The sequence below is a fragment of the Oryctolagus cuniculus genome, chromosome 5 (assembly GCF_051225735.1).
Source record: "Oryctolagus cuniculus isolate XC-2025 breed Fujian yellow rabbit chromosome 5, ASM5122573v1, whole genome shotgun sequence".
Classification (NCBI taxonomy): Eukaryota; Metazoa; Chordata; class Mammalia; order Lagomorpha; family Leporidae; genus Oryctolagus; species Oryctolagus cuniculus.
In genome coordinates this window covers 123,264,510-123,288,619 of record NC_142871.1, presented here as the reverse complement: position 1 = coordinate 123,288,619, position 24,110 = coordinate 123,264,510, and the positions used below count along the sequence as shown (strand labels likewise).

Genomic DNA, 24,110 nt, shown 5'->3' with positions numbered 1-24,110 from the left:
TTCTGCATGTGACTGAATTACCGTCTCAAGTGATAGAGTAGCATGAGAGATACAAACACAGATATTGCAACCACGTTACTGGGACTGTCCAGCTACTATCTCTGTAAACTTACACAAGTTGCTTGATTGCTATGTGCCTCAATGTTCTCCTCTGTAAAGTAGGGATAATTATTGTACCTGCCCCATGCAATTAAATTTGTTGAATTATTGAGATCACTTAGAATAAGACATATACAGTTTGTTACCATTTTCATCTTCAGAATTGGAGGGAGGTAGAAGAGAATTAAATCATAGTGTCCTTAGCACGGTTCGATGTATCAGGTGAAGCTGGAGGTTTTTTTTTTTTTTTTTTTTTTTTTTTTTTTTTTTTTTTTTTTTTTAATTTGAAAGTCAGAGTTACACAGAGAGAGAGGGAGAGGCAGAGAGAGAGAGAGAGAGAACGCAAGCTGAAGTTGATTGGAAGGCTTTCATGGGGAAGGAGGGGTCAGTTTCCATGGTGTGAACACAACACTGCAGAGAGTTCAGACTGCCTGCCAGCACAGAGCTCCTTGGATTTCTTGTGAGACAGTAAGTATTTTTATATTACCCCTTCCTTATTTCTTATAATTATTATGGATCACTCACATTTATTAGAAACTATATTACTGACTACAGTGCAAACTGAAACACATCTATCAAAAAGACAGGAATTCAAGTGTACTTAACTGAACTCACAAGGATTCACATAAAGAAAAGTTTATGTTTTTTTTTTCTGTAAGTATTTTATTTATCACTGAAGAAAAAACACAGCAGCAAGTTCTGTGTTGGCTTCAATAAGACCAAATAGTTAAATCTTTAACATAGCTATTACACTCCAAAATTGAAGTCAACACAGTCATTACTACAAATTACTTGTTGAAAGAATCTATCCTGAAGAGAAAATTAGGAAAGAGAATTTAAACAGTTCCTCCAAACCACACATTTATAAATATTGTCATATTTAAAATGCTTGAAAGGCATGAATTCTCCATTAAGGGAAAAGCAGTTTGCTATTGGCAACAGAAAACTCAGCGATAGTTTACCAAATGCTTTAAAATTTAAAAGCTGTATTGTTTGGGATTCACACTGCAGCAGTATTCTTAATACAGTGACTGTAAATTGCCTTATACTCACCTTCTCTCAAGTAAAAGCTACAGGTTTATGTTTTTGTAGTCAATGATCAGCTAGTGTACTATACAAAGAACCTCAAAAAGTTCAGGGAAAATATAATTAAAGGATAAGTTTATTTTAGTGTAAAAATATTGAAATCCATGCAAGTTTTTCATAAAATGCATATTCCTATGAATATTTATTTTATTTTTTTATTAGACAGGTAGAGTTATAGACAGTGAGAGAGAGACAGAGAGAAAGGTCTTCCTTCCGTTGGTTCACTCCCCTAATGGCCTCTACGGCCAGCACTGAGCCGATCTGAAGCCAGGAGCCAGGTGCTTCTTCCTGGTCTCTCATGTAGGTGCAGGGGTCCAAGCACTTGGGCCATCCTCCGCTGCCCTCCCTGGCCACAGGAGAGAGCTGGAATGGAAGAGGAGCAACCAGGACTAGTACCCTGTGCCCCAACCAGGACTAGAACCCCGGGGTGCTGGCACCAGAGGCGGAGGATTAGCCAAGTGAGCCACGGCGCTGGCCTATTCCTATGAATTTTTTAAAGATTCTTTTTATGCATGGGTTTAAAAGTTTTTTGCACCAAAAACAGACTTACCTTTGAATTCCATTTTCCATGGAATTCTCATTTATATTTTCTGCAAATAAATTTCGCTTTTTTTGTTTTTAAAAATAGTGAACCAGCCGGCGCCATGGCTTAATAGACTAATCCTCCGCCTTGCGGTGCCGGCACACTGGGTTCTAGTCCCGGTCTGGGCGCTGGATTCTGTCCCAGTTACCTCTCTTCCAGGCCAGCTCTTTGCTGTGGCCCGGGAAGGCAGTGGAGGATGGCCCAAGTGCTTGGGCCCTGCACCCTATGGGAGACCAGGAGAAGCACCTGGCTCATGGCTTTGGATTGGCGTGGTGCACCAGCCACAGCGGCCATTGGGAGGTGAACCAATGGCAAAAGGAAGACCTTTCTCTCTGTCTCTCTCTCTCACTGTCCACTCTGCCTGTCAAAAAAATAAAAAAATAAAAAAATTAAAAAAAAATAAAAAAAAATAGTGAACCAGCAGGGAGACGATCTTTCTCCATCTCTCTCTCTTTTTCTCTGTAACTCTTTTTTTTATTTTTTCTTTTTTTTTTCTTTTATTTACTGAACATAAATTTCCAAAGTACAGCTTATGGGTTACAATAGCTTCCCCCGCTCCATAACTTCCCTCCCACCCACAACGCTCCCTTCTCCCACTCCCTCTCCCCTTCCATTCACATCAAGATTAATTTTCAATTATCTTTGTATACAGAAGATCAATTTAGCATATATTAAGTAAAGATTTCCACAGTTTGCACCCACACAGAAACACAAAGTGTAAAATACTATTTGAGTACTAGTTATAGCATTAATTAAACACCTAAGAGTAATTGTGTATCAGTTACAGAGTTCAACCAATAGTTTTAAGTAGAACATTAAAAAAATACTAAAAGGGTAAAGTATTAAGTTCTTTTTTTGTTTTCTTTTTTTTGTTTGTTATATAGTTTTTTTTATTTATTTAATAAATGTGAATTTACAAAGTGCAACTTTTGTATTGTTGTGGCTCCCCCCCCCCAACCTCCCTCCCTTCCGTGGCCCTCCTCTCTCCCACTCCCTCTCCCATCCTGCCATTCATCACGTTTCATTTTCAATTACCTTCATATACTGAAGATCAACTTAGTATATACTAAGCAGGGATTTCAACAGGCTGCACTCACACAACCGCACAAGGTATAGGGTATTGTTCGACTAGTAGTATTGTTTTTAAGTTTCGTAGTAGAACACATTAAGGGCAGAGATCCTACATGTAGAGCATGAACCCAGTGACTCCTGTTGTTGACTTAACAATTGGCACTCTTATTTATGAAGTCGGCAATCACCCGAGATTCTTGCCATGAGCTGTCTAGGTTATGGAAGCCCCTTGAGTTCACCAACTCTGAACTTGTTTAGTCTAGGCCGTATCACAGTGGAGGTTCCTTCCTCCCTTCAGAGAAAGGCGCCTCTCTCCTTCATGGCCTGTTCCTTCTGCTGGGGTCTTGTTCACCAGGATCTTTCATTTAGATTGTTTTTTGCCACCGTGTCATGGCTTCCCATGCCTGTGAGACTCTCATGGACCTTTTAGCCAGATCCGAATGTCCCAAGGGTTGATTCTGAGGCAGGAGTGCTGCCATTCTGTGAGTCTGCTGTGTGTCCTGTTTCCCCCGCAGGATCATTCTCTCCCTTTTGATTCTATCTTTCATTATTTGCTTATACTGGTCTTATTTGTGAAATCTCATCAACACATACCCTATCCTTTTGTTTGGTTGTGTATTTATACTTATCACTTTTGTAACTCTTTCAATAAATAAGTAAATCTTCAAATGAAAGACTGAGATAGAAAAAGAGAATGGAACTATGAATCTAGAAATAAACCCATAAAATCCTTATATTTATACTCAATTGTTTATGGCAAGTGTGCCATATAAAAAAACTAATTCCGGCTGGTGCCGCGGCTCAATAGGCTAATCCTCCACCTTGTGGCGCCGGCACACCGGGTTCTAGTCCAGGTCGGGGCACCGGATTCTGTCCCGGTTGCCCCTCTTCCAGGCCAGCTCTCTGCTGTGGCCAGGGAGTGCAGTGGAGGATGGCCCAAGTTCTTGGGCCCTGCACCCTATGGGAGACCAGGAGAAGCACCTGGCTCCTGCCATCGGATCAGCGCGGTGCGCTGGCCGCGGCGCACTGGCCGCGGCGGGCATTGGAGGGTGAACTAATGGCAAAGGAAGACCTTTCTCTCTGTCTCTCTCTGTCACTGTCCACTCTGCCTGTCAAAAAAAAAAAAAAAAATACAGGAATAAATCTTTGTGAGGTAGAGGGCCCAACTTCACTCTCTTAATCATTGACTATTCAGGGGCTCAGCAACATTCACTGAAAAACTGAATTGTCCTAATGTTCTTTTTGAAGTCAGGAACTGTAGCTCCTCCAACTCTGCTCTTTCCCAAGGTTGTTTGACTATTCTCTGCCCCTTCCATTTCTATATCACTTGAGGGATCAGACAATTTATATGGGAATAAATCTGCTACCCAGTGAAAACTTCACCTGGCATTGAAACTCATCCATGGGAAGTTAGGCAATCAAGTTGTTATGCACTCAAATGTGGAAAAACAAGGTTGGTTTAAGTGTAAACCTGCTTAAAGGCTTGTATGAAAGGCAAGTGAAAAAGCTTCCAGACACCAACTATAAAAATGTTTTTGTTTTTAATGTCACTCACAGGTTAGGATCACTCTAGTATTTTGCTCATCATTTTATCATTGTCAAAATACAGAGTATTCAAAAATTTCAAGGAAAATGCACATTATGAAAAAACTATGCATGGATTTCCAAGTTTTTTTTCTGCACCAAAATAATTTTTTTATTTCATTTCTGTGAACTTTTTGAAGTTTCCTCATACTCCAGTGCAATGATTTTTCTTACTAACACATATTTAAAAAGTAAAATGCAGTCTGTGCTCCCTTCTTTTTTACTGAATGTAATATGTATGGAACATCTGTTTCATACAACAAGGGTAGCTCTTGTCCTGCATATTGGAGATTCTGATTCACATAACACCAATACCAGGTATCTGCATTTTTAATTAATTAATTATTTATTTATTTGAAAGAGTGACAGAGAGGAATGAAGAGAGAGAGAGAGAGAGAGAGAGAGAGATCATCCATCTGCTAATTTTACTCCCCAGATGGCCACAATAGACAGCTCTGGGCCAGGCCAAAGCTAGGATCCAGGAACTACATCCAGGTCTCCCACATGGATGACAGGAACCTGAACACTTGGACCATCTTTCACTGCCTTCCCAGGTGTATTAGCAGGAAGTTGAGTCAGAGGCAGAGCAGATGAGAATCCAACTGGCACCGCAATATGGGATGCCAGTATCAAAAGCAGGTGCTTAACCTGCCATGCCACAGCACCAGCCCCAGGCATCTATATGTGTAAGAATCCACTAATGATTTTCATGAAACCACTTAGTTGAGAACAACTGCAGCCTCCTTCAAGTCTTCAGTATTGCTCCTTCCTAGTCTATCCCCTACTTCAAAATGTAGTGAGTGAACCAGCAGCTGCCATGGGGACTTTCTGCTTTTTGGTAATATATCCATATATATATATATGTATATATCATTTAGCTCTATATAGAAAATTTTGTCAACCCTTGGTCTGCAAATTAGTCAGAACTACTTGCTCTATGCAGGGTATGCCTCTGGGCCACAGACATGCTGTGCCTGTGGTGGGGATTCCCACCACTGCCACTTTCTAGGATTATTCTTATTTATCCCTTCCAAAGCCAACATAGGGGACTTTCACAGAAAAGTTCCTTCACTTCCCAGTCTTGGTGAATCAGCTCTTTTTCTCTGTCCCCTGGGCACTTGGGACATTGCATTTTAATTTTGCTTACTTCACTTCCACACTCTAGGGCTCTGACTTTGAATGTATATCAGACTCACCTGGAGGCCTTGCTGTGCCAAAGATTGCTATGCCTCATCCCAGAGTTCCAGATTCAGTAAGTCTCAGGGATTCCAAGAATTTACCTTTCTATTAAGTTCCTAGGTAAAGCTAGTCACAGTTTGCGAAATCAGCTCCAGCCACTTCTTGAGATCAGAGAGTCATTCGCAATGGCCACGTCCCAAATGACTCTCTACCCATAATTTATTTTCTGTCTCAGTTTCTTACTTGCTTATATTAGTACTTCTCAAAATTTTTTGCCTCAATACTTTTTTATACATGTTATTATTTTATATATTATTGGGAACCCCAGAGATCTTTCATTTATTTGAGTTAGAGCTACCAACATTTATTCTATTAGAAATTAAAACAGAAAAATATTAAATGCTGATTAATGCATTTGCAAAAACTGTAATAAACCTATTACATGATAACATAAATAATATTTTTAGGAAAAATACTCATATTTTCCAAACCCAAAATATGTCAAGTGGTATTGCTTTACATTTTTCCCCGCAACCTCTTTAATATTGAGCTTAATAGAATACATCAAGATCTCATATCTTCTTCTGCACTCAGTTTGGTGTTCCACATTCAGTATGTTGTTTTAATTGAAGTATAAAAAGAAAATCTATCTTCAGACACAAATAAAGTTGGAAAATGGAGGCATATTTTATAGCTCTTTTCAGATAATTATGGATATTTTTCTTTGCTACAACACCAAAACTGGACCAGTGGTAGTCTCTTCAAGGTCAGTTACAATTTGGAATCGGAAATGTGCTTTCCATATTCTGTTTCATTAACATCTGTTGCTCTGTCTCAAATGCCTCTCTTTACACATGCAAGCCTTTGTAACATCCTACATTTGTCACATGGGAAATATTGTCCATGGGGTAAGAAAGTTTTTCTAAATGATGATGTATTTCATTATATAATATTTTTAAATCACACTTGTTAATTCATGTAATCAAAGAAAAAGATTTAGTTAGGATAATTCTAACTTCCTTATTAAAGGTGGTCCTATAAAACTGTTTTTTTTTTTTCTGTGAGTGTGGTAAAAACCATGACTACTGGTTTAATCTGATGTCACTGCCTTGATATTTTCTAAGGTACCAGTAGTTTTCAAAATCATTGCTTTTCAACCATCAGGATAGCAGTCAACACAATGAGCAAGGATAATATCACTATCAAAATAGTTTAGACTTCATGGATCCCCTGAAAATGACTCATGAACCCCTAAGGGTCTATGGAATACAGTGACTAATAATAATGTTTAGCTGTTTTATTCACGCTCATCTCCCCAGTGGGAATAGCAGCAATAGTACGTAATTTTCATGGAACAGCTGCTCTACATCTACTGTAAAGTTTTCATGTGGATTATCTCATATCCTTACAAAGATTCTGGCTGTTAATTGCCATTTTACAGATGAGAAAGATAAGACACAGAATTACACAGCCCACTTAAGGTAACATCACCAGAATTTTGAAGTAGGAGTAGAAAATAGCACTGGAGAGTGACTTGAGGTCAGAGAGCGAAGTGCCAGATTGTGAGCAGACAATGTGATTCTGTACTTAGTGGAAGCCATCAATAATCATTGAGTTGGGAATTGGCATGCACTTAACTACATTAGCCAAGATCCACGTATACAGTTAGCAGAGCACACACATAAGGCAATCCTAGATGCAGATTCACGGAGCAGGAAAGACAATTAATGATGCGTATGTCTATAGAATCACTGTCCAGGCATAAAGGGTTGTCTAGAATTTACTGAATGCCTGTTTGTCCCACAGCTGTTTTCTGCCATGGACTTGACCAAAATTTCAGACATGACAAAGCTCCATCAAGCTGTGGCTGCTGGGAACTATAATTTAGTGAAAAAGATTTTGAAGAAAGGTCTTTGTGACCCAAACTACAAGGACAAAGACTGGAATGATCGGACCCCACTTCACTGGGCTGCAATCAAAGGTGAGTGGGTGATGTTTAGATAGAACCATGCTTTTGAGTCTACTATTCGTGAGTCAGGACACTGTGTGGGGGAGGGGGAACACTAACATTTCTTTGGAGTCAAGTGGAATATTTCTCTACTTTTTAAAAAAATATTTATTTGAAAGCCAGAGTTACAGAGAGGTCGAGACAGGGAGAGAGAGATCCTCCATCCACTGGTTCACTACCCAGATGGCCACAATGGCCAGGACTGGGCCAGGCTGAAGCCAAGAACCAGGAGTTTTGTCTGGGTCTCCCAGGTAGGGCAGGGGTCCAAGGGCCAGGGCCATTTTCCACTATTTTTTCCAGTTCACGAGCAGGGAGCTGATCGAAAATGGAGCACCTGGGACACAAATTGGCACCCATATTGGATGCTTGTTTTGCAGAAGGTGGCTTTACCCACTAGGCCACAATCCCCTCCTCAGGTGGAATATTTCAATCTGACACTGTTTATTACTTGCAGCACCTTGAGCATATTATGAACGAAGATGCCTCTGTTTATTCATCTATGTAATGAGGGTGACAATACTACCTTCTAGTCCTGTTGGGGGAATTCAGTCAGATAATGGATGTAGACTGCCTAGTATAGAGTCTGCTCTCAATATTAGCCCATGGGGAGGCTGTCTGGTATAATGGTTAAGACACTGGGTGGGTACCTGTATCCCATGTCTTGTCCTGGCTCTGCTTCTAAATCTAAGGTTCTTGCTAATACGCACCCTGGGAGGCAACAGGTGATGGCTTAGGTACTCAAACCCAGCCCTGACTATTGTGGGCATTTGAGGAGTGAACTAACAGATGGGCAATATTTATCTATGTGTCTATCTCTTTCTTTTACTCTATTTCTATTTCTCTTTTCAAATAAAATAAAACAAGTAGATACAAACTTTTTAATTAAAAACTCATATGTCAATCCTCTACGCTCATGAAGAGAGCATCATGAAGGATAGGAATTTGTCCCATCACTCTGTTCCCTAAGCCTAGCAGAACTCAGAGAACTAGAGGAGGACATTGGCAAAATCTCTGCCAACAGGCTTGTCAAGTGCTTTGAGAATAAAATACCAAAACTTCAGTCTGAAAAATATGATCTCGTAAAAATGCAAAGGTGGGGGCCAGCACTGTGGCATAGTGGATAAAGCTACTCCCTGCAGTGCTGGCATTCCCATATGGGCACAGGTTCAAGTCCTGGCTGCTCCACTTTGATCCAGCTCTCTGATATGGCCTGGGAAGGCAGTAGAAGATGGCCTAAGTGCTTGGGCCCCTGCACCCATGTGGGAAACCTGAAAGAAACTCCTGGCTCCTGGTTTCAGATCGGCTCAGCACCAGCTGTTGTGACCATTTGGGGAATGAACCAGTAGATGGAAGACCTCTCTCTCTCTCTTTCTGCTTCTGCCTCTGCCTCTCTGTAACTCTGACTTGCAAATAAATAAACAAATCTTTAAACAAAGAATAATGGTCTTCAGGCTACCCTTTCAAGACCTTTTTTTAAAAATGCAAAGATATAGACACCATTTCCAAGCCAACGAGTATCTTGAAGTAATATTTTACATGGAGCGATGACTTTTAAAAAATTGTTGTTTTTTTCCCTTAACCTAATGAGAGCAGCCAACTTGATGTATATAATATGCTAGAGCCTTCTGCCTATAAGGATATGGCAGTCTATATGAAATTCTTGGAATGAATGCAAGTACTGCTAATTCTTTTGTCCATTTCATCAAAATGGAAGCATTTCTAGAAAAGCCTGAACATGTATAAGAAGAAACACATTTGCAAGATCTATACCCTTCAAATGAAATGTCTTCTTAGAAGAATGATAATTTAATGAATGCAAATAAATTAGCACGTTTTTCATCTTGAATATACAATTGTTTTACCACAAAAAACTGCTACAGTAAAAAGGTGCAATAGTCAACTTTGCACTCTTTAAAAAAATTATTTGAGAGAGAGAGAGATCCCATCCACTAGTTCATTCCCCAAATGCCTGTAACAGCTGAGACTGGGCCAAACAGTGCCAGGAGCCAGGAACTCAATCCAGGTGTCTCTTATGGATCACAGTAACACAATTACTTGAGCCATCACTACTGCCTCTCAGGGCCTGAGTTAATAGGAAACTGGAGCCAAAGACAGGTATTAAAGCCAGGCACTCAGATATGGGAAATGGACATCATTTTACTTTATTTTTTAAGATTCCTTTCCTTCATCCATTTTAAAGTCAGAATTACTAAGAAAGGGGGAGACACACACACACACACACAGAGAGAGAGAGAGAGAGAGAGAGAGAGAGAGAGAGAGAATCTTCCATCCACTGACTTATTCTCTCCCTCAATGGCCACAATGGCCAAAGCTGAGCCAGACAGAAGCCAGGAGCCAGGAATCACATCCAGGTCTCCCACATAGGTAAGGTGGCACAAGCACCTGCACCATCTTCTGCTGCTTTTCCAGGCACATCAGCAAGGAGCTGGATTGGAAGTGGAGCTGCTGGGACGCGAACCAGTGCCCATGTGGGATGCTGGCACTGCAGATAGCAGCTCAACCCGCTATGCCACAGCAACAGACATCTTAATTGCTAGGCTATATGCTTGCTCCAGCTTTGGATTTTAAAAATTTGTTTTCAGGAGCTGGTTTTGTGGCATGGTGAGTTAAGCTTCTACCTATAACAGCAGCATCTCATAAGGGTGCTGGTTCATGTCCCACCTACTCCACTTCCAATCCAGTTCCCTGTGAATGGCCTGGGAAAAATAATGGAAGATGACTGAAGTGTTTGTGTCCCTGCCACCAATGTTGAGGGCCCAGAGAAAGCTCTTGGCTCCTGGCTTCAGCCTTGCCCAGTGCAGGCCATTGCGGCCATCTAGGGGAGTGAACCAATGGATGGAAGATTTCTCTCTCTCTCTCTCTCTCTCCCCTCTCAGTAACTCTAACTTTCAGATAAATAAATAAATAATTTTTAAAAAAAGAATTTCTTTTCATCTCCGTGTAGAGAATGGATTTATAAGAAGCATGACTATGCAGAGAAATTACTTGGGATAATTTTGCAGAAATCTAAGTACAAAGTGATGGTAGCTATGGGACTAGTAAACCATCCTTTAGTGAACATTTGATATGTGCTGTGTACTTCCTGTCTGTGATTTCACTTGCAGTTCCAGAAGAATTCAGTGTGAGAAGGGGTAATATCTTAAAATTTTAAAGAAAAACACTGAGTCTCAGACATGTATTTCTTGTCCAAGATGTCAAGTTAGCAAGTGGTGTTATCAGAATATGAACCCACATCTATATGAGTAGAAACCCTGCATTCTTAAGCTGTGTTAGTAATAATATAAGAAGGATTTAAAATGTTAGTTTTGGGAATAAGCATTGAGATGACCAAAAACAGGGTGAGCCTTAGCAGGGTTAGCATGGACAGGTATCCTGCTACTTGGAAAGAAAGCAAGATTCCTGAGCAAGGCCAAGTATAGTTGGGAAGGAGAGAGCATTGTTCTGGAAGGAGTACAGGGAGTCCTTGGAGTGCTCAGGTCCTAAGTGGGACAAGGTTCATGTGAGTCCCTGGTCAGAAGAGGAAGAAGGGAGGAGGGGATGATAATAAGTGCTTTGAGAGCAAATTTATTTCCCTTTTTTGTGTTGTCTAGGTTGTTGCTGGCCCCAGGCCACCAGGGTGTTTTCATCCTAACTTCATTCTGTTTCTTCTCGATACCTCTTAGGGCAAATGGAGGTGATACACATCCTGATAGAATATGGAGCCAGTCCTTGCCTGGTGACTGATGTAGGCTGGACCCCAGCCCACTTTGCCGCTGAATCAGGCCACCTGAATGTGCTCAAAACTCTCCACGCACTGCATGCTGCCATCGATGCTCCCGACTTCTTCGGAGACACCCCAAGAAGGATCGCACAGATCTATGGGCAGAAAGCCTGTGAGGCATTCCTGGAAAAGTAAGCTCCAGTTTGTTCCTAGCTGGAGAAAGGGCAGAGAGATAGTGGCTTATGATCAAAGTCTTTGCTAACTCTAAGGTCTCAGGTTAATGAAAAAGAAATGGAGAAATATAGTCAACTGACTATTGTTGGTTAATTTTTAAATTGAATTTATTAATTTTTTACTGAAATGACTAGATTTGGGGAAAGCTATTAATTTAGAGAAAAACAAAAATTTACCAATAAGCACTGTGGCATATTGGTAAAGTCTTTGCCTACAGTGCTGGCATCCCATATGGACGCTGGTTCGAATCCCGGCTGCTCCACTTCCAATCCAGTTCCCTGCTAATGGCCTGGTAAAAGCAATGGAAGATGGCCCAAATCCCTAGGCCCCTGCTCCCACATGGGAGACCTGGAAGAAGCTTCTGGCTCCTGGATCGGCCCAATTCTAACCATTGTGGCCATTTGGAGAGTGAACCAGAGATGGAAGATTTCTCTTTCTCTCTCTGCCTCTGCTTCTCTGTAACTGCCTTTCATATAAATAAATAAATCTTACAAAAATAATAAATTACCTCAGATAAGTGAATTGGGACACTAAGTTTGCAGACAGGACGTGAGAGACAAGATCCACAATGGTCCAGTGACATCTGAAAGGTATTCAGATGAGCTGCGTGAACTTGTCTAAGTCAAGTCACCTTCCCTCGTATCTAAACTGAGGCAGATGAATTAGACTTCTATTTTATTAAGTCCCTCTATCTTTTAACATTTCTCTGTTCACTCATGAATTTCCTATGCATACATGCCTGTAAGATTAAAATTTGTCTAGGATTTGTTCATTTTTTTTTCACCCAACCAAGGATTCAGGCACAATTAAGTACCAATTATGTACCTGACAGTTACAGCTCTGAGGAAATAAAAATCAAAGTTTAAGACTTTATAACTTGATTGGGTCAATGAGTAATTCATACAAGAAAAAGGAAGGGCATCATTGCTTGGAAACCAAAATGAAATTGAGAACAAACCTGTCTACATGTAGGGGCAGTTCATGGTGGGAGAGTAGATGATAGTGAAATGCCTTCCCCAGAACTTGAAAATACACTTATCTTCAGAAAGTTAAACTACTAAAACCTTTACTTATGGCAAGATTAGTTATCTGTAGTGGTAAACCAGGAGACCTTATTTTTTTTATAAATACATGTGTGTTTTAAGTTTTCTAAATTTATTTTCATTTTATTTGTAAGGAAGAGAGACAGACACAGAAAGAGATGTTCCATCAACTACTTCACTCGCCCAATGCATGCAACAGCCAGTACTGGATCAGGCTGAAGTCGGAAGCCAGGAACTCAATCCAGGTCTCCCACGTAGATGGCAGGGACCTGAGTGCTTGAACCTGCTTCCTCCCAAGATTTATATTATCAGGCAGCTGAACTGGAAACCAAGTCGGGACTCAAACTCAGGCACTCCAATACGGGATGTAGGTGTCTCATGCAGCAAATTAACCATTGTGCCAAATGCCCACCCCATGAGATTATCTTTTTTTTTCTTTTCTTTTTCTTTTTTTGACAGGCAGAGTGGACAGTGAGAGAGAGAAACAGAGAAAAAGGTCTTCCTTTGCCGTTGGTTCACCCTCTAATGGCCGCCGCGGCTGGCGCGCTGCGGCCGGCATACCGCGCTGATCCGATGGCAGGAGCCAGGTGTTTATCCTGGTCTCCCATGGGGTGCAGGGCCCAAGTACTTTGGCCATCCTCCACTGCACTCCCTGGCCACAGCAGAGAGCTGGCCTGGAAGAGGGGCAACCGGGATAGAATCCGGCGCCCCGACAGACTAGAACCCGGGGTGCCGGCGCCACAGGCGGAGGATTAGCCTAGTGAGTCGTGGCGCCGGCCTGAGACTCTGTCTTAAAGATGACCTTTCACTTTAAACATATTTAAAATCACAATTGAGGCGATTTGGAGAGTGTAGATACCGAACCTTGAGTCCTGACTCACAGACTCTCTCTTCTCCAGTTTCTGCCATTATCCCCAGCATTCGAAAACTCCCATCCATTTTGGACCTCAGCAGCATCATCAGACATTGTTCTCTAAAATCATAAAAACCCTGACATTTCACTATATGATCATAGCTCCCTTCATTTTTCAGCTCCTATATCATTATGCAAGTCTCTGAATTTGTCAAGACCCCTTTTTACGCAACTTCTTTCTCTTCCAACCCATCACCTGCCAGAATGTTTCACTAATTCCCCCTGCCATCTGGACTGATGCACCACTTCTACTCCTTTCCCCCTATTCTGAACTTTCCAACCCTTTGTCTTTCTGTGATACAGAACCCACAATTTTAAACTTGGGATGAATATCTGTCACGTATGTTCATATGCTTCGTTGACTAGAGAAAATTCCACTAATATGTGGTTAGGAATCATCAGAAGTTCTTTTTTAGTTTTGTTTTTCATTTTTTTATGTTTTAAAGTTTTCATTTTTTACTTGAAAACCAGAGTTACAGAAGAAAGGAGGACACACACACACACACACACAGAAATCTTGCATCCATTGAGTCACTCCCCAAATGACTGCAACAGCTTGGGCTAGGCCAGGCTGAAGCCAGGGGCCAGAAGCTTCCTCTGGGTCTTCCACGTGGGTGCAGGGGCCAAAGCACTTGGACCATCTTCCGCTGCTTCCCCAGGTGCATTAGCAGGGAGCTAGAAGGGAAGTGGAACAGCTGGGACTTGAACTAGTGCCCATATGGGATGCCAGCATCGCAGGCAGAGACTTAATCTGCTACACCACAATGCTGGCCCAGAAATTTTAAGATTTCCACCTCCTGCTGAGACCTAAGAGCAGCTTGGTGGTCTCTTCCTGCCCTGATCACTCTTTGACAAGTCCGCATTCCCATTACACGTCAGCCTGCCTCTCAGAGGCCTGCCTTCTACTTCAGAGACACATTGCAGCCACTACGCAGTTTTCAACCTCTTCACCTGCCTATTTAATATACACCTCATCAGTTCCTTTTTGCCTTCTGCCTTCATCTGTGAAAAATGTCACCACACTGCAGACTTTCGAGCCAATCCACAGGATCAGCACTTTTGTATTCTTTGTTGCATTTTTACTCTTTCTACTCCATTTTATAGGTTTTTTTTTTTTTTGATTCTTTCCCTTCACTTTTGCTTTTAGCATTTGCATAGAACCAGTGCCCATAAGGGAGGCCGGCGCTGCAGGCGGAGGATCAACCTAGTGCGCCACAGTGCCCTTGGCTTTCCTTCTATCTCTCTGATCAACTCTCTGATTTTTTTATATGCTTTTCCTAAGGAAAAAAAATCTCATGATCTATTTTTGCATGCCTTTTAGATGCTAAATCCCTCACAGTCAAGTCCTTGGCTCTCTTCTACAGAATTTTCCAAATATTTTCAGGCCCACCCTTGTAACTAGTGGATGGACTAACATGATAATGGCCTCAGCATAAATGAAATGGGGGAGGAGTGCCTGTCCCAATAGTGAGAAGTACTACTGCTGCGACAAGCAGCAGGCAATGTTGAGCAGACAAAAACAAGAAAGGCCCACCACATGGTGTGTGAGTCATCTCCACTTCTCAGCATTTCCCATCAGGACCTCCCCTTCTGACAGTTAGAGGGTAGAGAGAAGGAAGCCTGGAGGAAGGGGGAATTCATCTGAATTTTGAAAGAAAGCTAAGAGCTTGTTTATGGGGAGGTGAGAAAAACTGTTGCTTTGGAGGGAAGTGTACCTAGGCTGTGTGTCCATGTGAGGAGAGGGAGGGACGGTGGAGGGATGAGTGACTGGGCTAAGGGGAGCATTCAGTGAGGGAGAAGTGGAGGATGAGGTCTGGGTGTGGGCGGGTGACCGTCACGAGTCAGGCCAGCACATGAGTGCGTGTGGACTCCTCAGAGGCTGGACATGCGGAAATAAACGTGCAGGCAAAGCTACTCATGCAGTAGAGGAGGAGGGGCAGTGAGGCTATGCATGGAAGGATTAAAGATATTTAGACTCCAGGTTATCCAATCACTTACACAGCTTCTTCATGGTTCCCACTGTGGGGAGATGAGCTCCCGATCTAGGATGCTAAGCTAAAAGGATATTAAAGAACTTCAAGAGAAGCCTAGACCATATCTGATAATTTTCTGAGTATCCTAGGGACCATTGTGAAACAGCTCAACTTCTGGTTCACCCTAAGTGGGAAGTCTTGCATTCAACAAGTATTTTTGAGTCCTAGTATGTGCATGGCATTAGGTGAAGCATTAAAAAGAACAGAAAGATAAATCAGATATAGGGCTGCACATCAAGATGCTCCCTGCCTACAAGAGGAAATTACTTGTATACATAAATAACACTAATACAAGATCGAAAATGACATGGCAGATGGTGGGTGCTCTGATCTGTCACCAAAGGACCGCAAGGTCACTTCCAGCTTGATGTGGATAGGGTTTGCCAGTGAGGACAGCCGCACTGTACTTTCAATTATCTGTGCTTTTCACGATGATTGGCACTTGCATACTCTGCCTGTTGCACCATCTAGTCTCTCAGATTCCATTTTTCCACACTGATTTAAGTTTTATTTCTACGCAGGGGCTTTCACCATGGTCTTTAAGCAATTTAGGTACTCATCTTTAGCCTCGTGTGCAAAACCACACACAATGCTTCCCATTGTTCAGGTGTGTCTGATGATCTGTTGATCCATTTGAACCCATCTGTCTGTCTACCTTCCATCATGCATCTATGGCTATCTATTTTTATATAGAAACACTCTATTCATATGTGATTGTGAGGGCTTTTTATTTTTTTCTTGCATGTTTCTGTACTTTTAAATTTCATACAGTGAACATACATCACTGTTTTAATTAGGAAAAACATACAATTAAAAATAGTCAAAGGAAAACACACTCAAGCCACACTTTAAGAATGAACAGCATCTTCTGCAAACCAAATCACTGCCTTTGAGTCTGGTGACACGTGGTTTGCGTGACACCTTTGCTCTCAGTGTCTGAGACCTCCCTGAGTGTACACTGGGAAGTGTGCACGCTTGGTCCCCTGCCTTCTCGCCCAGCCCCCTGTGAGTGCGCGCAGCGTGCAGGGTGCAGGAGGCCACACCGCGGGCTCTATTGCGAACTCCAAAGCCCGCCTATGCTTTCAGCGGCCACTTTTACTTTCGCAGGGCAGAACCCGAGTGCCAGGACCATCGCCGCGCCGCCCTCCAGCAGGGGCTGCCGCTAGAGGAGCGGGACCCAGAATGGGAAGCCAAGAAGAGGGAGCTGGAGCTGACTCTTCCTTCCCGGAATCCAAACTCTAGGAAAAAGGAGAAGAGAAGCCGAGGGGCCCCCAGGCTCAGCAAACCCAGGGAGCGGAGAGTGTAAGGCGCCCTAGGGCTGGGCTGGTTTCCCGATAGGGACTGGTCTGGCACAACAATGCCATTCCATTTGCAAGTCTCTCCTGGGCGAGCTCCCTGCGCTAGCGCTAGCGTAGCGGCTGTTGTCCCTCACTAAAATCCGCTGTGCAAAGAGGTTCCCAGGAGGGGCCGATTGCTGCTTGCATTTCGTCCTGGCTGATTTGCACTGCCAGCATCTCCTGACAATGCGTCTGCCACCCCCAACACATCCAATAGTAGAATTTCAGAGGATAAAGGAAAAGTTCTCTTAAGGCAACAAAAAATCCTCAACATATCAGTTTGGCCAATCTATGGGGAAAAATTGATTTGTTGTCAAGTGAAGAAGTGAATGGATGCATTTCCCAGTTTCTAGCTATTCTTTGATTTGTGTGGAAGGGGTCCACAGTCTCAGCACGGTCATTTCTACAAAAGGGAGCAGCGCAGGCCATAAACCAGTGCAGAGAGGAGTGACTGAAACCCCTGGCATGAATTCATTCATGCCACAGCACTCATGAGAGAGAAGGTAAAACACTGGAACATATTACTAGAGATCTACTTCTTCTACTGTGAGTTCTAGAACATTTAAATATAGACCAGATGTTTCCAATAAATATACAACATCTAAATCGAGATGTAAAATGTATGCTGGATTTTGAAGACTTAGTATAAAAAAGGTAAAATGTCTCATTAATAATATTTCATACTGATTTCATGTTGAAATATTATTTTGGATATTGGGATAAATAAAATACATGCTAAAATGACTTTTACTTCTTTTTCCTTTCACTTTTTAGGACATATAACTAACAAAATGTTGAAAATTACCTATGCGGTTTGCATTTGATCTCTATTTGACATTTCTGTTGTAGAAGTCAGAGAGCATAGAAATCCTCCACTTGGAGACCACGTTCTAGTTGTCTGTATTAATTTCTCAGCTTAATTCAATGTTTTTGGTGTCTGGATATCTTTATTACACATTCTTCAATTAATGCTTGTGTTAATACAGGCCATGTTTGGTTTGAGTTTTTGGGGAAAAGAATGCTTTTAGGTTTCATAGGGAAGCAGTGTAACTATGGAGCTCACCTTTTTAGGGTTTATCTGCCTCTTGAGCAGCAGTATTCTTTTTTAAATCCTGCCATTTGCAGAGAGGCTCCTGCTTGCAAAATTTTACTGGCAACCAGTATACACACCAGATGATACCTGATTCAAGCTGGACTACTAAGATTCTCTCCCTGGGAGGGACTGGTGTTGTAGTGGATTGGGGTTAAGGCTTCGCTTGTGACACTAGCATCCCATATCAGAGTGCTGCTTCTGATCCACCCTCGGAAGTCAGGGGATGGTGACTCAAGTTTTTGGGTCCCTGTCACCCAGGTGAGAGATCCTAATGGAGTTTCTGGCTCCTGGCTTTGGCTTGGCCCAACTCTGGCTGTTGGGGGAGTGAAGCAGCAGATGCAAGTGCTCTCTCTCTCTCTCTCTCTCTCTCTTCTCTCTCTGTTGCTCTGCCTTTCAAATAAATGAATTAGCCTAAAAAATCTTATCCTTCTTATGGGACCTTGAAAATGTCTCCATGACAAATTAGATCAACAGTAGATACCTTCAGACATACGGAGTAGCTAATTCTACAATAAGGCTGAGGGAATAGAGGTGTTCTACAGAAAAGAAGACTGAGGCAAAAATAGAATGAGACAGAGTGAGACAGAATGGGGAGGAGGGAGAACTTTCTAGTTCCTTGTTCTGGATTTCTTACTCAGAAATGTAAAATAATATTTTCATAATAAAAGTTCCCCTTTGCTTAAATATTTTTAAGGGATTTTCCCCCTGCAACCAGACATTCCCAGTAAGTATAGTATTTTGAAGATCATGGGCACATGAGTCAAGCTACATGAAATAAGCAAAATAATCCCCACTTTCTGGGGTTCCTGAGAAAATAAGATGTGCTGGCATTGTCACTTGTAACTGGTCCATGCAATAGTTGCTGTATTACTATAGAAGTAACCTCAGTTTCCACTGGGGATAATTCCCTTCATAGGCCAAATGAGGCTGTCCATTGTCCAGTCCATAAATATTGCCTTGTCTAGCTTTATGGCCTTGGTCATGTAGACATGTAATACACACCTACACCAAACTGTGATAAGTAAAGGTACATTGCTCTATCCATATTCCCAATGGCTTCCCATTGCCATCACTGAGCCTTCTTTTCATACTTATTCTCATCAGTGTATTGAGAGATCCATGTCTCATATAAGAATAACAGTAAAAGGACACAAAAAGTTTCCCTGTGTGAAAAATTTAGTATAACATGGACTCTGAACTAAGCATTTTACACAACTTTTATTTCAAGTGAGTGATATGTCTGCAAGGCAGGTATCAGTATTCCCAAGTGACTTCCCAAGCTGAAGCTCTGGGAAGTCAAAAACATTGATCTAGACCACCTGGTTGATATTTACACAGTCTTTAAGGCCTGCTTAGGTTTGGGTTTGGATGCAGCACAAACTCTTCAAGCTCTGGAGCTTTGAGCGGGTTACGTAACCTTTTTATAGTTTCCCCATGTGTAAACTGGGGCTGACACCAGTGCCTATGCTGTAGGGTTGTAGTGAGGATTGAGTGAGATAATGCATGCCAAGTACTTAGAAGGATGTCTCCCACATGGTTAGCGGTCATGAAATGCCACATGTTATTATGGCTATGACTTTTCAACACCTGAGTGTCCCAGACATGTAACCAAGAAGAATGGCTTGCTAAACAGCAGCAGCATCTGCATCAGGCCAGAGGGAGGATTTGGGGGACCAATGTTCTTTCTCAAGCCCTGAATGAAAGTGCTTCATTATTTTCCTGCCCCCAAGGTAAACATGCAACAGAGTCACCACAGGGCTGAGATTCTTTCACAGTGACTGTGGCTCAACCATCACAAGGTACAGGGAAGACAACAGACGGACTTCACATACCCACCCTGCCATGATACCAGTCCCTTTCACTGGGGCCTATCAGGATTTACAGCAGGTGGAGGCTGCGGCATTTAGTATTCCTCTATTCTCACATGGGTAGGAATTTGCTGTTAATGGTGTGTGGGAGGCAGAGATGGAAGCCTCATGTTATGGAAAGGGCAGTGGAAAAGGGCAAAGGCCAAGTTCATAACTAATGCTGATATTACATATCAGTCGGGGACCCTTAGACCCAGAATCAGAAACTAAGATAAAGCTGCTGCTGTGCCTGATGAGTTCACATCAGGAATCCAATCTAGACATTTAAGTTAAATATTTAATGTTTATATTTACCTAGATTATTATTTTTGGAGCTATACCAAGCACTGAACTCAGTAATGAAATGACAGTAATAAAATTTTATCAGCCTGGAAGATCTAAAGTAAGCAGAGTCCACTCGCTCTCCTTCTCTCCCTCCTTCTTTTCTTGTTGCCAGTCATCAAATATTTATAGACTCATAAGTTTCTAAGAATCAAAAGATGAATAAGGCCCATGTGAGCTGTATGCTCTGGAGGGTAATTTATTCAATTTTGCATATTGATTGTCTGGAAGAGTAATTATAAATGTTGGCTAAAAGAAAATGAAGTTACAATCAAAATATTAAAAGATGCCTTTGTCTTGCCTTTGAAATGAGAAGTGGAAGCTGTTACGGGTTGAATTGTGTCCCTCCAAAATTCATATGCTGATGTCATAATCTTCAGTTCTTCAGAATGTGCCCTTACTTGGAAATAGAGGGACTGTCAATGTCATTGGTTAAACTGGGGGAGTAGAGCCCTGGAGTAGAGTGGCCCTGATGGTATATGAGTGGTGTCCTTACAAAAAGAGACATGCATGGTGGGAAGACAATGTGAAGAGATGAAGAGATGACCATTAAAGCCAAGGAGAGATGTCTACATCACATCTTTCCCCCACAGTCCTCAGAAGGAACCAAACCTCCTGGATTCTGAACTTCTGGTCTACAGAACTATAAAACAATGAATTTCTGGTTCAAGTTACCCAGGGCATGGCGCTTTGTTAAAGCAACCTTAGAAAACTAACTTGGAAGACTTTTATGAACAGCATTGATTTCATAAAGAGGAGCTTTTCTGGTAATTCATTGCTATGTCTCTGAGCATAGTTATTGAGCATGCCAGAAGAATTTAACAGATGTTTCTTGCATTTTTTAAATATATTACTTTATTATTTTGAATTTTTATTGATATAGTATTTATAAATTTTTATGGGGACAGTGCCACATTTCTATACATGTAATAGCATAAACTTATGCCAGAGAAGCAGCCTTTCTGTCTATCTGAAACCTACCATTCCTCTTCTCCAGTTCTTCATACAGTATATAATACAAAATTGTGAATTATAGTCATCCTACTGTATTATGGAATAGTAGAATGTGTTACTGCTTTCCGAGTGTGTTTTAATCCCTGTTATTCAATTCCCTTCTTTCTTCCCTCCTTAATCCTTCCCAGCCTGTAGTACTCGCTATTCTAAATTCAGATACACTCTATTTTTTTTTTTAACTTCCACATATGTTTTTCTGTGTCTGGCTTATTTTACTTAGTGCAAGGATCTCCAATTCAATCCACATAGCTACAAATATCAGCATGTCATTCCATTTTTATGGCTGAAGAACATTCCATTATGTATATGTACCTCACTTTCTTTCATCATCCATCTATTGATTGACAACTAGGTTGGTTCCATATTATGGCTATCATGAATAGTGCTGGATTGAGTGTAGGTATTTCGTTCATATGCTCATTTCAATTTCTTTGGATATATTCCCAGAAGTAGGATAGCTGGAGTTCCAGGTTCCTGGCTTTGGCCATTGGGGGAGTGAACCAGCAGATGTCTGGAAGATCTTTTTCTGTCATCTTGTTTTTTTGAGAGACCTCCATACCATTCTACGTAATGGCTGCCATAATTTTCATTTTCTTTTTTTAAAGAATTTTTTTTAAGATTTATTTATTTATTTGAAAGTCAGAGTTACAGAAAGGCAGAGGCAGAGAGAGGAGAGGTCTTGCCATTCACTGGTTCACTCCCCAAATGGCCGTAATGGCTAGAGCTGGGCCAATCCAAAGCCAGGAGCCTAGAGCTTCTTCCAGATCTTGCATGTGGGTGTAGGGGCCAAGGAATTGGGCCAACTTCTGCTGCTTACCCAGGCACGTTAGCAGGGAGCTGGATTGGAAGTAGAGGAGCCGGGACTCGAACCAGCGCCCATATGGGATGTCAGCAATTCTGGTGGCCACTTTACCTGCTGTGCCAGAGTGCTGGCCCAGTAATTTTCATTTTCACCATGTAAAAGATTTTTCTTTTCTCCACATCTTTGCCTGCATTTGTTACTTTTTCTCTTCTTGACAATATTCATTTAAACTGGAGAGAGATGATATCTCATTGTGGTTTTGATTTGCATTACCCTGAAGGCTACTGGTGGTATTTTTTCATGCATTTGTTGGCATTTGTATTTCCTCCTCTGAGAAATCTCTATTCAGATTATTTGTCCATTTGTTAACTGGATTGTTTATTTCTTTGTGGTTTAGTTTTTTTGGTTGCTTTTATATCCTGGATATTTATCCTTGTCAGATGAATAATATGCAAATGCTTTCTTTTATTTTGTAGGTTGTCTCTTCACTCTTTCCTCTTTTGATTGTTTCCTTTGCTATGCAGAAGCTTCTTAGTTTGACATAATCCCATTTGTCGATTTTTGCTTTTGTGGCCTATGCTTTTGGGGTTTTATCCCAAAGGTTGTTCCTATAATACTGTCTTGAAGTGTTTCCCTTATGTTTTCTTCTAGTAGTTTCATGTCTTACATTTAGATCTTTGATCCATTTTGATTTGATTTTTTAAGAAAAGATTTATGAATTTGAAAGACTGAGTTACAGAGGAGAGAGGGAAGAGGCGGGAGAGAGAGAGTGAGAGTGAGAGAGAGAGAGAGAGAGAGAGAGAGAATCTTTCATCCACTGTTTCACTCCCCAGATAACCCCAATGGTCATGGTTGGGCCAGGACAAAGCCAGGAGCCAGGAGCCTCATCCAGGTCTCCCATGTGGGTGGCAGAGGCCCTAGTATTTGGGCCATCTTGCGCTGCTTTCCCAAGAGTGTTAGAAGGGAGCTTTATTAGAAGTAAAGCTGCTGGGACTTGAACTGATACCTATTTGTGATGCTGGCATTGCAGGCAGAGGTACCTGCTGTACCACAACACTGCCACTTGAGTTGACTTTTGTGTAGGGGAAGAAAAATGCATGTGAATATCCAGTTTTCCTAGCACCATTTATTCAAGAGGCCAATCTTTTGCTAGTGTATGTTTTTTTTGCATCTTTGTCAAAGATTATTTGGCTATAGATGCATAGATTCACTTCTGAAGTCTTTATTGTGTCCGGTTGGTGTATATGTCTTTTTTATGCTGGTAGCATATATTTTTGGTTACAATAGCTCTGTTGTAAGTCTTAAAGCATCTGGTGATGCTTAATAGCTTTGTTCTTTTTGTTCAGGATTCCTTTGGCTGTTTGTGGTCTTTTGCAATTCCGTATGAATTTTAGGATAGGTTTTTCTAGTCCTGTGAAAAATGTCATGGCTATTTTGATGATGATTGATTTGATTTTGTAAATTGAACATCATGACTATTAAAGGGTAGAATTAAGTTTATAAAGTATTGGACTCTTAATTCAAAGCTGTTTCCAATATACCAAGAGAATAAATAACATTGTGTGTGTCTAGTATACTTTGACAAAGCACTTAGATTTTATTTTGGCCAATGACTGAATTACATGCAAATCTTCTCTTTGTCATAGAATATCCTTATCTTATTTTAAAAATCAATCTGTTGTTTCCAAGGATTAAACAACAAAACAGCACATGCAGCGTATTTTTCCAAGAAACCGAAACAACTAGCAGAACGTGAAAAACTTTTCAGACAAAATGCTATTGTTCAGTATTTATGTTATTAAAGAGATTGGTGGGATTCATTTTTACTTATTTATTTAAATTTTTTGAAAAAAATTATTTATTTGAGAGGCAGAATTATAAACTGAGAGAGGGAGAGAGAGAGATCTTCCATCTGCTGGTTTCTTCCTCAAATGCCCACAATGGCCGGAGCTGGGCCAATCTGAAGCCAGGAGCCCGCCACTTGCTCTGGGTCTCCCATGTGGTACAGGGGCCCAAGTACTTGGGCTATCTTCCGCTGCCTTCCCAGGCTATTAGCAGAGAGCTAGATTGGAAGAGGAACAATAGGGAGAGGAACCTGTGCCCATATGGAATACCAGCACC

The 24,110-nt window shown here is 41.5% G+C and overlaps 1 protein-coding gene across 2 annotated transcripts; it reads left to right on the top strand.

Annotated features, from left to right (window-relative positions):
* The first annotated feature begins 504 nt into the window (after window positions 1–504).
* On the top strand, window positions 505–23,564 carry ANKRD66 (ankyrin repeat domain 66). Of its 2 annotated transcripts, XM_089333217.1 has the most exons (5): window positions 515–567; window positions 5,589–5,675; window positions 7,409–7,583; window positions 11,294–11,522; window positions 16,662–23,564. In XM_089333217.1, exons 2-5 carry the CDS (start codon window positions 5,649–5,651, stop codon window positions 16,858–16,860), a joined length of 630 nt encoding a protein of 209 aa, XP_089189343.1. In that variant the 5' UTR covers window positions 515–567; window positions 5,589–5,648; the 3' UTR covers window positions 16,861–23,564. The 2 variants fall into 2 exon arrangements, with proteins under 2 accessions (XP_008261234.1, XP_089189343.1); XM_008263012.4 differs by lacking the exon at window positions 5,589–5,675 and having other exon boundaries at window positions 505–567; window positions 16,662–23,558.
* Window positions 23,565–24,110: the final 546 nt, after the last annotated feature.